At 46.5% G+C, this 14,410-nt stretch overlaps 1 protein-coding gene across 3 annotated transcripts in view; it reads left to right on the top strand.

Moving 5' to 3' along the window:
* ADAR (adenosine deaminase RNA specific) overlaps positions 1–14,410 on the top strand; it is a 46,254-nt gene that overhangs the window by 11,323 nt on the left and 20,521 nt on the right. The window contains exons 1-2 of one of the 3 annotated variants that reach the window (XM_010348369.3): positions 7,205–7,415; positions 12,684–14,269. In XM_010348369.3, the coding sequence (XP_010346671.3) occupies positions 7,401–7,415; positions 12,684–14,269 (1,601 nt within the window). In that variant the 5' untranslated portion in view covers positions 7,205–7,400. Of the gene's footprint in view, positions 1–7,204; positions 7,416–12,683; positions 14,270–14,410 lie in introns of those variants that run through there. The other 2 variants (XM_074389819.1, XM_074389818.1) reach the window with 2 other exon arrangements.

A 14,410-nucleotide genomic window follows, 5' to 3' on the forward strand; every position in this document is an offset into this window, starting at 1 on the left:
AATACTTTATGAATGCTAATTAATACCAAATTAAATAATGATTTACTGTAAATACTATGAGGTTGGGGCAGTAAGGAGTGGATACCTGACAAAATGATTACTCTAAAGTTCGGATGCAACTGATAGGTCATTGGATGGGAATAAATAAATAAAGTTCAAGTACAAGAACAAACAAAATAGTTTTTAAAAAGAAGACAGCTACGCTAATTTAACCAAGGCAGCACTGGTATAAGACAAGAGTGGAGCTTCAGACTAACAGAAAAGAACCACCTTCCCCCAAACAGAGGCTACAGTGTGCAGAAATCCAATGTGTGATGAGGAACCCAAAACACTAGTATAGCCCTAGCTTCTTGGAACTTGTGGTAAGAGAGACCAACATTAACCAAAAAAACCACATGAAGAAATATAAAATTACAGTGTAAATAATACTCCAGAGAGGTAAGGGGGCTTGAAAGCATATGTCGGGAGGGGGTAGGGGTTAGATCTCAAGTTCTCCCTCCAGAACTGTTGACCATGCTGAGTTCTGAAGGGCAAATAATAGTTTAGTGAAAAGGAGGGGAAATAATCCAGAGAGAGGGGCAGGTGTGTGGCAGGAGGGAGCATGGCAATCTAGAGGGAAGGAAAGAAGGCTCAGGGAGGCTGGGGGCAGAGAGATGGGACATGGTCCAACGGGAGGGAGAAGGATGGCAGGGACTCTGGCCTGGGTGACAGAGACCTTGTCTCTTAGAGAAAAAAAAAAAAGGACATCATGGCTGTGCATAAGTATATCTATGACAGCCAGTCTGTTTTGGCCTTTTCCCTTTGATGTACCCAAATGCAGAAATTCCCGTCAGGCCTAGCAAAGCCTCTGGTGGCCCTGAACTTGGAGCTCCCTGGTTTGTATTGCCCAGCAAAGATGCTGTGTTAGTTTCCCATGGCTGTCTGCTGTAAAAATAACAAGCTAGGTGGCTTAAAGCAACGGAAATTTATTATCTGACAGTGCTGGAGGCCAAAAATCTGAGAGCAGTATCACTGGGCTGTGTTGGCAGGGCCATGCTCCCTCCAGATGCTCCAGGCGAGAATCCCTTCCTTACCTCCCCCAGCCTCTGGTGGCTGCTGGCATCACTTGTCTTGCAGCTGGATCTCTCTAGTCTTCAAGGCCAGCATCTTCAAACTATTCTCTACTCTGTCTTCACATGGCCTTCTCCTCTGTGTGCATAGATGGAAGTATTTTTGAATTTGGCAACACTGAAAAGAAACACTTTTAAAGAAGTGGTCACTTGGAAATGGCTCTCTGTCAAATTCCAAGAAAATCCGTTTACTGAAAGTCAGTTCTACAACAGCCCCTCTACCTACCCCTTTGCCCCCTCAGTTTCCTCGCCAGTCTTCTGCTCTGCAGCAGCAGAGAGACAGCAAAGCACATTTCCTCCAAATTCTATTAAGAAGACAGAATAAAAACTGGTCAATTAAGACTAGGGAGATTTAAGAAAAAAGTAAAGGCAACGTATTGGTTGTTTCATAAATTGGTTATTCAAGGAATTGACCATTTGGCAAATTGAGTTTCTGCAAATTGGCTGTTGGTGAAATCAGCCTGTGACCCTGAGAAACACTGCAGAACTCCGGGCTGCCTCTGAGCTTGCCCAGGACAGGACTGTGATTGTCCCCTCTGCTTTCTATAAGCCATGGAGATGGGGGCATTGCTCTTGCATGAAGCTGGGACTGAGGGCAGTCCCTCACAGGCTAGCTCTGGATCCTAGGGAAGAAGAAGATGGGAGATCTACCCCTTTGGATCCCAAGTCAGTAGGACCCAAATGTAGGCCAGTAGTTGAACCTCTGTGCTGGCCAGAGCCAGGCCAGAAGTCAGTCAGGTGCTGCATCCAAGACCAATCTAGCATCGAGGAGGCGGCTTAAGGGTGTTAGGATGTAATGTATAAAACTACAAGTTGTATGGGTCACGCTGTGGGGTGGTTATCAGACTGAATGTACATTTATGGGTTATATATACATGCAAAAGATTGCACACAGGCCTGATAGCCATTAGTATTCTTTTACATATATAACATTACAAATGTTGTATCTTTATTATATGATAATACTTAAGCCTGGCACATATAGTTGATAAATACCACTTTTTTTCTTTGTTACTAGATGACTCACTGGAGTGGATAAAGGGACTTTTTGATAGCTTTTGGAGACCTGTTTTTCTTCTGGGGGCACCTGAGGCATTTCTTGCTTTCTTGTAACTTCAAAAGTCAGTTCTAGCCAGGCGCGGTGGCTCATGCCTATAATCCCAGCACTTTGGGAGGCCAAGGCAGGTGGATCACCCGAGGTTAGGAGTTTGAGACCAGCCTGGCCAACATGGCGAAACCCCATCTCTACTAAACATACGAAAATTAGCTGGTGATGGTGGCGCATGCCTGTAGTCCTAGCTACTTGGGAGGCTGAGGCAGAAGAATCACTTGAACCTGGGAGATGAAGATTGCAGTGAGCCAAGATTGTACCACTGCACCCCAGCCTGGGTGACAGCAAGATTCCATCTCCAAAAAAAAAAAAAAAAAAGCCAGTTCTGGTCATTAACATCAATAGAATATATGTCAGCCTAAATGCTGCCACAGAGCACAACTCAGCCAGTAGGGCAGCTCACGCTTCCCTCTACCAAAAGGTGCTTTGCTGGTTGTCAGAGCAAGTGGGTTTATTGTGAGAGGCCATCATGAATTTTGAAAATTAATGTTGATCAGTAGGAGCTGTTTCAGTAGAATAAAAAACTCAATGATAAAAAATTGAGGAGAAACAGCAGCAACAAAAAAGGAGGGCAGTAAATTTGAGCCTAGCAACTCTGTGAATTGCTTACTATGTGTTTCCCAAGAGTTAGGATAGGAACATTAGTCTATTTATGTGCATATTCCAGTCTAAAATAATGCCCTGGTACTTAAAAATAACTGAATAATTTATTACTTTCTTCAGTAATATGTTGCAAATTGTTTAGCATACATTTGCAGGCAGTGCATTTCTGTTACAGTATCACCGTATGAGCAAATACAGAAGGAGTTTGCAGACATCTGCTTTAGAGTAGAGAGGGAGATAGATGTTCCAATTGGATATAGCCCATATGTGTAGTAAAGTCTGGTTATAGGAAATTACAGACTAAAAAAGGTTGTTGTTGTAAATATGCATCCCTGCACACAGTAAGGTTAAACAGAAGATCCACAACAAATGAATTCACAATTACGAAGCCAGACTAACAGCTACTTATAGTTAAAAAGCAAGAACAGGGGAAAGAAAACCAACTCAGGAGCCCTGATAGGAACGTGTCCTTCCCTGTAAGTGGGGAGGTCTCACCCGCTGAATGCACTTATGGAACTAGAGCTTGACACTGCTATGTGGAAGCCACACTTCTGAGAATACTGAGCTTAAGAGTACCTCATTTTTAGGCAGTCACTCTTCATCATTTAGGTGGTTTTTAATAAGTAGCCCTAGGTAGTATGGACACATTTGGGGTCATGTCACAGGCACCTGGGGAGGTGAGCCATTCTTAATAGGACGAGCTCCTCCCTCGGGAGAGAAGATGACTGCCTGTGTATTGGTGGTGCCTTTACCTACGGGGAAAAACACTGGAAGGGTAGGCATGGATGAATAATGAATTAACAATGGGTGATTTTTATTGTGTGTGCTTGTCTGTATTTTCTGGTTAAAATTTTTTTTTTTTTTTTTTTTTTTTTTTTGAGACGGAGTTTCGCTCTTGTTACCCAGGCTGGAGTGCAATGGCGCGATCTCGGCTCACTGCAACCTCCGCCTCCTGAGTTCAGGCAATTCTCCTGCCTCAGCCTCCTGAGTAGCTGGGATTACAGGCACGCGCCACCATGCCCAGCTAATTTTTTTTGTATTTTTAGTAGAGACGGGGTTTCACCATGTTGACCAGAATGGTCTCGATCTCTCGACCTCGTGATCCACCCGCCTCGGCCTCCCAATTCTGGTTAACTTTTTTTTTTTTGTGGGGGGGGGTACAGAGTTTCGCTCTTGTTACCCAGGCTGGAGTGCAATGGTGTGATCTCGGCTCACCGCAACCTCCGCCTCCTGGGTTCAAGCAATTCTCCTGCCTCAGCCTCCTGAGTAGCTGGGATTACAGGCACGTGCCACCATGCCCAGCTAATTTTTTGTATTTTTAGTAGAGACGGGGTTTCACCTTGTTGACCAGGATGGTCTCGATCTCTCGACCTCGTAATCCACCCGCCTCGGCCTCCCAAAGTGCTGGGATTACAGGCTTGAGCCACCGCGCCCGGCTTAATTCTGGTTAAATTTTTAAAGACCTTCATCCAACTTGTCAAGTTCCTACAATAGAACAGTAAAAAAAAAAAAACACACACACACACACACACACAAAAAACAAAAAACCACCTCACAACCATCGGGGAGTTAAAACAATTCCTGACGGGGAGGAGATGAAACGTTTCTGAATGAGACTGTCTGCGGTTACTTGAGCTGCTAATATTAAATGACAATAGCAGTTGTTGTACTTTCAAGGCATCAACTGACCCTCTGTGGAGGAAACGTCACTGCTTTACCACTGTGTCCTCTGTTAGATTAAAAGGGGTGGGGGAGCGAGGTGCAGCTTCCCTCGAACCGTAGTTGTGATTAAAGCTTTTGGGGATTATTTCTGAAGAAGGGTTAAAGGCTTTCAGATTGTTTATCCTGAAGACAAGAAAGCAGAGGTAAGATAAACTCATGTTACTTAAGTGGAGGGAAAAAACATGGGGAAATGGACTGGAATTGCAGCAGGAAGAGTTTGTTGTGGTTCTTGTTTGTTTTAACCTTTTAAATTCAGAAACATGAATAAAACATAAATGTATAACTTAATAAATTGTTGGAAAGCAAACATATGTAGCCACTACCCAAGCCAAGGGGTAGAAGAACATCACCAGTACCCAAAAGATTTCTTCCCAGTCAAAACTCCCGCCTTTCTCCCTAGAACTAAGCAACCGCCATCCTGTTACCTGGCTTAGGACTTCTGTAAGTGAGATCATATAGTATGTATATGGCTTTTCCCACTCGGTATCATGTTGAGGTAATGAACTACCTTGTTGCATGCATAGATCTTTCATTTTTGTTGCTCTATCATACTCCCTCATGGGCATATGCCACCACTTACCCGTTTTACTTTTGATGGACATTTGGATTGTTTCCAGTTTTGGGGCTATTACAGATATTACAAATAATGCAGCTCTGAACTTCGTGGGGTGTATATAGTCAGTCCTTTCTAGATAACGGTAAGCTGGTTTCCTGCAGTAACGAGGGGCTGCTCTGCATCCTCGCCACCACCTGGTCTGATCAGATGGTTAACGCTGTCTGGTGAACGGACAGTAGCCCACCGTGGCTATACTGTGCATTTCTCTGATGTGATGGGGTTGAGGACCTTTTCATATGTTTTGTATTTTTTATCTCCTGTGCAGTTGCCTTGCGATTGTTTTGGCCATTGTTCTACCTACTGAGTGGTCTGTTATTCTTTCAACTAACCAGCCCTCTGAAGGCGAATATAACACGCTTCCTGCCCCCGAGGAGATGACTTGACAATTCTAGAGGCAGATATATGAATAAGAAGTACATGATATTGTGGTGATTATCAAGGCATCCATCTTCCCCACCTGACTAGCGAAAGGATGGCGCTCTTATTTGTATCATATCCTTGATGCTTAATACAGTATCTGCCACGTAATTAGGTGCTTAGTAAAGTTTTGTTAAATGATGGGGCATTTTTAGCAGAATGTGCAAGTGCCCTATTAGGGGTAGGTGCTCAGTAACTCGAGAAGCACGATGAAAGAAACCACGAACGGCACCTGCTCCCTCACTCCCCTCCCCCTCCCTGCAGTGGGGAGGGCCTCCCTTGTAGATTTGAAAGGTTGCTTCAGGGGAAGCAGCAGAGGAGGTGCGTTCTAGGCCAAGGAATAGAATGTGCAAAGGCCTAGAAGGAAGACAGAGACCAGTCTGCAAGGGAATGTGAATTTGGAGTGACTGACATCCTGAAAGGGGCATCAGCTGGAGATACTGCTATGAAGGGACTGCCCTGTAATCTCATAAGCAGGGGAGTAAAATTAAGATTAAACACAGAGAAAGAAGTTTCTCATAGGTGAGGATGGTGTTGAACCCTAGAATAATCGTTTCCTTGAACATAAATCAAGCAGTTAGAGAAGCCTGACCATCAAGTAAATTTGACTTTGTGCTTGTCGCTCTAGATAACAAAAGTTATCTTTTTGAAAGTAACAGTGTAACTTGAGTGAGTGTAGAGAAGCTGAAGAGTGAGCTTTCCGCCTTCAGACCTGGATTTAGCAGCAGCGGGGCCTTAGTCAAGCCTCGGTTTCTACAGCTGCAGAGTGGGAATAAAGCCTACCTGGGAGGGCTGTGCTGAAGATTACGGGAGGTAATGCAGGTAAAGTACTTAACCATTGCCTGCTGGGGTAGTTTTTTTGACCTGATCCTAAATTGTTCACTGCTACTGTTGCTACTCTTGGTACTATTTACTGGCTGACATCTGCATAAGTTTGTAACATAGTAGGAGCATTAACAAGGTCCCACGGTGGGGATCTTAGTCGTTTGACGACATCTGTGTCCCCCCACCCCCCACCCCGCCTTGGAGACGCTGTCCCCACTGTGCTGCCGCAGAGAGAGGGAGGACGAGGCCTCATGCTGTTTCTGGTCTGAGGTTTTGAGCGCCTTTGTTTTCGTTTTGCTTTACTCGGTGCCGGGAATTAGGAGCTCGGTACTGGGACGGCGGTTTTCCTAAAGAAAGAGTACCGGCGGGGCGCGGGGGTCGCGCCTGTAATCCCCACATTTTGGGAGCCTGAGGTGGGGGATCACTTGAGGCCAGGAGTTCGAAACCACCCTGGCCTACGTGGTGAAACCCTCTCTCTACTAACAACAACAAAAAATTAGCAGGGTGTGATGGCGTGCGCCTGTAATCCCAGCTATGCGGGAGGCTGAGGCAAGAGAATCAATGGAACCCGAGAGGCGGAGTTGCAGTGAGCCGAGATCGCGCTACTGCATTCCAGCTTGGGCAACAACGAAACTCCGTCTCGGGGGAAAAAAAACATCGCACTTTACAAAAAAAAAAAAAAAAAAGACCTTCCGTAGTTCTGATGCAAGGGAGAGGTTCGACTTGCAACCGGTGTGAAACCAAGCGCTGGCGCAAGGTTTGCTCAAACCCCTCCTCTTGGCCAAACTTTCCGGAGGGGGAAGGCTTTCCGAGGAAACGAAAGCGAAATTGAATCGGAGCCATCTTGGGCCCCGCGCAGACCCGCGGAGTTTCCCGTGCCGATGCTTCCGGTCCACTTATATTGCGGAGCAGCGGGAGCGTGGGGGTCTCGAGGGGCTGGTGCGGGGCCAGGGTAGTGGTGCTGGCGGGTCGGGGCGGGCAATGCCTCGCGGGCGCCATGAACCCGCAGCAGGTAAGCCGGGCCGGCCGGGTCCCGACCTTCGCCGCGGTCTGGGCTCGTCTTACATCCTCACGGGCTTTGTGTTGTAGTGCGTAGTGTGTGCGTCTTGTGAGTGTTGAGTGTGTGTTTAAGAGTGTGTGTGTTTGTCTTGCCAAGCAGCCTTGCTGGTTTAGGAATTTGTATCCTGCTCATGACTGTATCTGCTAACTGCAGAATGGAGCAGTGCGTGAAGAGGGCTTGGGGAGAAAATGCGCCCCCGCCTGAGGAGCAAGGTCTGAGCCCGCGTCAAGGCAGACACCCCGTCTCCCTTTCTGCTAGGGCCCCTTGGCAACTCCCTACCCCCACTTGAGCCCCACTTGAACAACGTTTGGACTTTGAGCAGCGCACACTGTCCTCTGCGCACCCTTTGCACCCTCCTGAAGGCCTTCTGGAAGTTAAAAGTGGCCCTTCTTAAGCTGTAGGAGAAAGCTTGCTAACCGCTTTATTCAGTATAGCTAAAAACTGGAAAAACACAAATGTCCTTCAGCAGGTTAATAGATAAACTGAAATACATCCACATAATGGGGTACTGCTCAGCAGTGAAGAGGAACTACGGTTATAAGTAACAACGCAAGTGATGCTAAGCACGGGAAGCTAGACTCAAAAGGCTGCGTACTGTATGACTCCATTTATGTGACATCGCGGAAAAATCACAGTTATAGGGGTGGAAAGTGGATCCGTGGGTGCCAGGGACTGGGCATTGCAGAAGAAGTTACTGTTGAGTAGTATGAAAAAACTTTTTAGGGAAATAGAAAGGTTCTGCATCTTGATTGTGGTGGCAGTTGTCAGAACCCGTAGATTTGTACACTTAAAAGGATAAATTTTATTATATCTAAATTACATACCTCAATTTTGTTAAATGTATATATCTTAGGGCCCCTTGGCAACTCCATATGTAAAGGATTAGGGACGCCTGACTTGAAGGAAAAGCATATCTGCACACATACCAGTATGTTGGAACCCGGGTGGTAAAGGCAAAGGGGGTAGTGCTCATGTCTTGATCCTAAATATATGAGACCAGATTAAAGTGAGATTTGTGGAGCAATGAATGTTAGATGACTTGTTATGTAATTTGCATAGAGGTGATGCTGAGGGATTTAGAAATGCTCACCATGGGTTGCTCACTTTCTTGCTGTCCTATTCGGTAGCTTTCAGATGGTGGCTTGGTTTTTAGGGGATTTAAGGGGGCAAAAAGAAAAATTAATAATCTCCTCCTCGCCCTCTAACCCTAGTGCCCTAAGATATCCTTTAGCAAATTCATATATCCTTTCTTTCTTTTCTCTGTGTTCATTTGAGTGTGTGCACACATACACACACATTCATGAAGTTTCTCTTTTTGTTTAAGAAAAAAGATTATAACATACTCTACAACTTGCTTTTTTAGATTATAACATACTCTACCAAAAAAAAGATTATAACATACTCTACAACTTGCTTTATTTAACATTATATGGTTCTGAAGTTTTCCCCAGGTGAATACAAATAGATATAACACATTAAAAAAAATAATAACTGGCTGGGCACGGTGGCTCACGCCTGTAATCCCAGCACTTTGGGAGGCTGAGACAGGAGGATCACAAGGTCAGGACATCGAGACCATCCTGGCCAACATGGTGAAAACCTGTCTCTAAAAATACAAAAATTAGCTGAGTGTGGTGGTGCGTGCCTGTAATCCCAGCTACTTGAGAGACTGAGGCAGGAGTATCACTTAAACTCGGGAGGCGTAGATTGCAGTGAGCCAACATGGCGCCACTACACTCCAGCCTGTTAACAGAGCGGGACTCCGTCTCAGAAAACAATCAGACAAAAAGCTGTGTGAGTACCGTTCTGTAGAATGAATGGTAATTTAACTCTTCCATAGACAGACATTAAAATATTTTCCAGATTTGGGCCAAGAGTAGCAGTTTAAAAAACATTTAGCTTTTAACTGACTTTAGCCACTATAAAACAAAGTTCTTTTTCTCAAAGTCACTCAAAGAGCTAATAGGAGCACCCCCTAAGTCTCATAATTCAGCTCTGGGAGCCAGCACTCACTCTGTACACACATTTGCCTCTGTCCCTAGCAATATGGTGGGTGCAAGGGTGCAGCAAGAGGAACAGGGAAGGAGGTATGACTGCGTGCATAGCAGCGTCTTGTTCGTGCAGTCATTAATTCAACAAATGTTGGTTGAGAATCAACTTTGTGCCAAGTGCTAGGAAGGCAGAGATGATTGAAGCTTAGTCCTTGACCCCCAGGAGCTCATCATGGAATCAGCTGAAGCCCCTCATCAATATTGTGTTGGGAATATTGAGAATGGCAAGTTGAGTATAATTTATAGGACACCTAATGTTAATTACCTTTCAGACATTGCAATCTGTATGTGCCACAAAAAAAAAAAAAAAAAAAAAAGTAAACTAAGTGGTATAACAGGTGCTGAGTAGAAGTTCAAGGAAAGGAAATCCCAAGAGCTGAGGAAGGTGGGAGTCAGGAGTCTCCTGAAGCAAGTGGCATTTAAGGAACTCTATAAGGAAAGAGTCAGAGTTGTGATAGGTGGCTGTGGAGGGTGAAGTGTCACCTGGATTGGCATGTAGAGGAATAGAAAGATTAGAGGCCCTTGCAGTGGTCCCATAAGAAGAAATGTGTCTTGTTCCAGTTCCAGCCCCTCATTGCCATCAGAGATAATGAAGGGCTGGAACTGGAAGAAGACACATTTAAGAGACAGTACAGAGGTGGCAGACAAGGTGGGACTTGGCAACTACCTGATTAGGTCCTGGAGATGAGCCCGGGAGGCAGGTGGCAAAGAAGACTCAGGTTTCTAGCCTTAATAGGCCAGTACCATTCGCAATAAGAACTACAGGAGCTGAGTTTGAGGGGAACTATCAGCTGGGTTCAGAACATGTGGTTTTTGAGTTATGGCAGGAGATTCAAGTGGACAGATTGTCTACATAGTTCCAAATTGACATCTTCAGCTCGCACACATGTAGTGGCTGGAGATAGTCGATTTTGAGGGTTCTTGCTTCAGAGGGCTAGTTTAGGTTGGGGCAGTGATGAAAGCAACCTAGGAAATACATGGTAAAGGAAGAAGAGGTCCTTAAACAAAACTTGGGAACCGATTATATAAAAGATGGATCCATTAATACAGTAGCTATTAGAAGTTATAAAGGGTGGGGAAAAGGGACAAAGAAAAAAGAGGTGAAAGAACTTTGGTGCCGTGTCACCAAACCCTGGAAGAATTTTTTTTAAGAGAGCGCAATCTACAGTGAGCTAATGGATGTCTGTTAAACAAAACTGACCACCACGCAGCGAAGACCCAACAGAGGTTCAAGAGAAGGAATTTTTATGGGCCCTGTTAGCACAAGTCAAGATCCTTCTCCAGTACCATTGGGGAGCTTTGGAGAAGAAAAGGGGGACAGTGGGCCTGGGGCGGAGAAGGGAACTGACCATGAGATGCAGGCGGGGTGAGAGGTGTGTGAAGTCAGAGTGGGGAAGAACCCGGAGTGACTGACTGGCAGCTTCACTGGGGTCACGGGAGGATCAGGCTCCACCAGATTAAGGACCGGAAGTTGTAGAAACACTATGGAGTCACCATTAGAAAAGCGCAGGAGTCAGTAAACTATGGCCCACAGGTACAAACTACCTGTTTTTATAAATCTTCATGGTAAATGAATTGGAAAGAAAGTTTTGCATGCTGTGTGAGGCTGTTTTTGCATTACAGTAGCAGAGCTGTCTGGCCCTTATAGAAAAAGTTTGTCAGCCACTGGAAAAGACTTGCAGGATTCAAGATCTTGGTGTGACGGCCTAGATTAGAGTAATAGTGAGATTGAAGGAGTAGCTGGACAAGCCAATTGTGTGGCAGAAAGGTGGAGATGGAGATGACTGGGTGAAGGATCCCTGTAGCCAGGACACCATGAGAGTGACTGACAGGAATGCTGACGTTCCTAAGTGTGTCAGGATGTGGAAGAGTAGAAGGCTAGTTATGGAAGGAAGGGCCCCAGCTCTACCTGTGCAGCCTTTAGGTGAGTCTGAGAAGTGGGTGATGAGTGTGAGCAAATGTCGTTAGAATCCCTCCACCCAGTCCGCAAGCCCCAGGGAAAGGGAGCAAGGTGTTCACTGACAGGCCCAGGCCTATGAGTATCTCCTGGCTCCACCACCCTCCAATGAACAGCACTGGGGAGAAGACAGTACTGTTTTGCAGGTGGGGGGTGGGAGAGGGAAGGGGTCACAGGTACTCAGTGTTCTGGTGAATGTGCGTGTGAGAACATGGGGTCGCTTGTGCCCTGTCCATCAAGGTTCAGAAGAACGCATGGTGGAAGCAACTCTGGGGAGGTAGCTAGGGAAGGTAGGGCTGGTCTGAGGCGGTGAGGAGCAGGTGTTGCCAGCTCCACACATCCAGGAAAGCCTGGGTGGTTTGAGCAAAAGCCTCTGGCATCCCTTCTGAGCCCGGGTACCACACTGAAGAATGAGGATGGTGTGCCATTTTTATGAGAAAACCCTCCAGCTTCCTGAAAACCAAATTCTGATCCTCCTGGGACGGCAGCAGCGAGCAGATGACTCTGAGGTCCCGTGGCCTTTTCCCACCTGGAGATGGTTTTTGTTACGGGGCTGTGACAGCCTCGGAGGACTGGGGTTCAGTTTCACCCAGTCATCTTTCTTCTTTTGTCATAGGCATCCAAATCTAGGTCTTAGAGACGGGTAGGCAGGGGTGCACTGGCTGTGCACTGTGAGCCTGACTCAAGGAGAGGTCAGCTCGTCCCTCCCTAGTCCCCTCTCCCTCGGTTATTGTTATTTCAGTTGTTCTGTTTTTGTTTCAGGCTGCTGAAACGACCTTGTTGTTGAAGCACATTACTGTTTCAGGTTATTGTTCTGTTTTTGTTTTCAAAACAAAATAACACTTATTTGTTGTTCTAGTTTTAAAGGGGTAATTGTTTTGGTAACTAGAAAATTTCCTTCTGAACTCCTTTAAATTCTGTCAAAGGGAAACATAAGTTAGGTTGCTGGAGAGGCTGTGCTGAGGCCTCAGAACCTCTGTGCTCCTGGAAGCTCTGTGTGCTTTGCCTCCTGCTCCCCTCTCTGTGTTCCCGTTGTCAGGCCCCTAGGCAGGATTTACGAAGTGGGCAAGTCACCCTCGCAGGGTCATAAGCCCATGGCTCAATCACCTTCTCAGCCCATTAAGGGCTATTCCACAGGCAGCAAGGGGAGGGGCCTCCACAGGTTCACCATTCAGCCTAATTCATTTTCTTTTCCACTGTCTTACTCTGCAGGGGCATTCCCTCAGCGGATACTACCCCCATCCATTTCAAGGCTATGAGCACAGAAAGGTCAGACACCAGCAGCCTGGGCTGGGATCTTCCCCCAACAGTTTCCTACGTAAGCAAATAGAGTTTCTCAAGGGCCAGCTCCCGGAAGCACCAGTGATTGGAAAGCAGACACGGTCACTGCCACCTTCCCTCCCAGGACTCCGGCCAAGGTTTCCAGCACCGCCTGTCTCCAGTACCGGATTCAGGCGAGTGGAGATCTGGGGTGTCCCCAGGAGCGTGCATTTCGGAAGTCAGGGGCTCCAAAGAGCATTCCAGCATCCTTCACCACGTGGTAGGATTCTGTCACAGAGAGGTGTTGATTGCCTTTCCTCACATTTCCAGGAACTGAGTATCAACCAGGATCAGGAACAAAGGATCTTAAAGCTCTTGGAAGAGCTTGGAGAAGGGAAGGCCACCACAGCACATGATCTGTCTGCGAAACTTAGGGCCCCAAAGAAGGAAATCAATCGAGTTTTATACTCCCTGGCAAAGAGGGGCAAGCTACAGAAGGAGGCAGGAACACCCCCTTTGTGGAGCATCTCAGCCTCAGCTCAGGCTCGGAACCAGCACAACAGAGCAGTGAGACCAGATTGTCATAGCCAAGGAGCCTCCAACTCAGACCTGAGTTTGGAACCTGAAGACAGAAACTCCACGTCTGTCTCAGAAGATACTACTGAGCCTTTTATCACAGTCTCAGCTCAGGCTTGGAACCAGCACAGCGGAGCGGTGAGACCAGACGGTCATAGCCAAGGAGCCCCAAACTCAGATCCGAGTTTAGAAACCGAAGACAGAAACTCCACGTCTGCCTTAGAAGATCCTCTTGAGCTTTTTGACATGGCTGAGATCAAGGAGAAAATCTGTGACTATCTCTTCAATGTGTCTGACTCCTCTGCCCTGAATTTGGCTAAAAATATTGGCCTTTCCAAGGCCCGAGATATAAATGCTGTGCTGATTGACTTGGAAAGGCAGGGGGATGTCTGTAGAGAAGGGACAACCCCTCCCCTATGGCATTTGTCAGACAAGAAGCGAGAGAGGATGCAAATTAAGAGAAATGTGAACAGTCTTCCTGAAACAGCTCCATCTGCAATCCCTGAGATTAAAAGAAATGCAGAGTTCCCCACCTGTAATTTACCCATATCAAATGCCTCAAATAACATGGTAACCACAGAAAAAGTGGAGAATGGGCAGGAACCTGTCATAAAGTTAGAAAACAGGCAAGAGACCAGACCAGAACCAGTAAGACTGAAACCACCTGTTCATAACAATGGCCCCTCAAGAGCAGGGTATGTTGACTTTGAAAATGGCCAGTGGGCCACAGATGACATCCCAGATGACTTGAATAGTATCCGCGCAGCACCAGGTGAGTTTCGAGCCATCATGGAGATGCCCTCCTTCTACAGTCATGGCTTGCCACGGTGTTCACCCTACAAGAAACTGACAGAGTGCCAGCTGAAGAACCCCATCAGTGGGCTGTTAGAATATGCTCAGTTCGCTAGTCAAACCTGTGAGTTCAACCTGATAGAGCAGAGTGGACCACCCCATGAACCTCGGTAAGAGACCACCCAGGAACTGTACCTACGGTTGGGTTCAGATGCTCTTGCTCCTGACACAGTGTTGGCTGATCTGTGAGTGGGGCTGTTTGGTGGCCTGTGTCTTCCTCCTTCCCTTCTGCCTTGTAGCTAAATCCTTGT

This window comes from Saimiri boliviensis, chromosome 19 (assembly GCF_048565385.1).
Source record: "Saimiri boliviensis isolate mSaiBol1 chromosome 19, mSaiBol1.pri, whole genome shotgun sequence".
In the NCBI taxonomy this organism is placed as follows: domain Eukaryota; kingdom Metazoa; phylum Chordata; class Mammalia; order Primates; family Cebidae; genus Saimiri; species Saimiri boliviensis.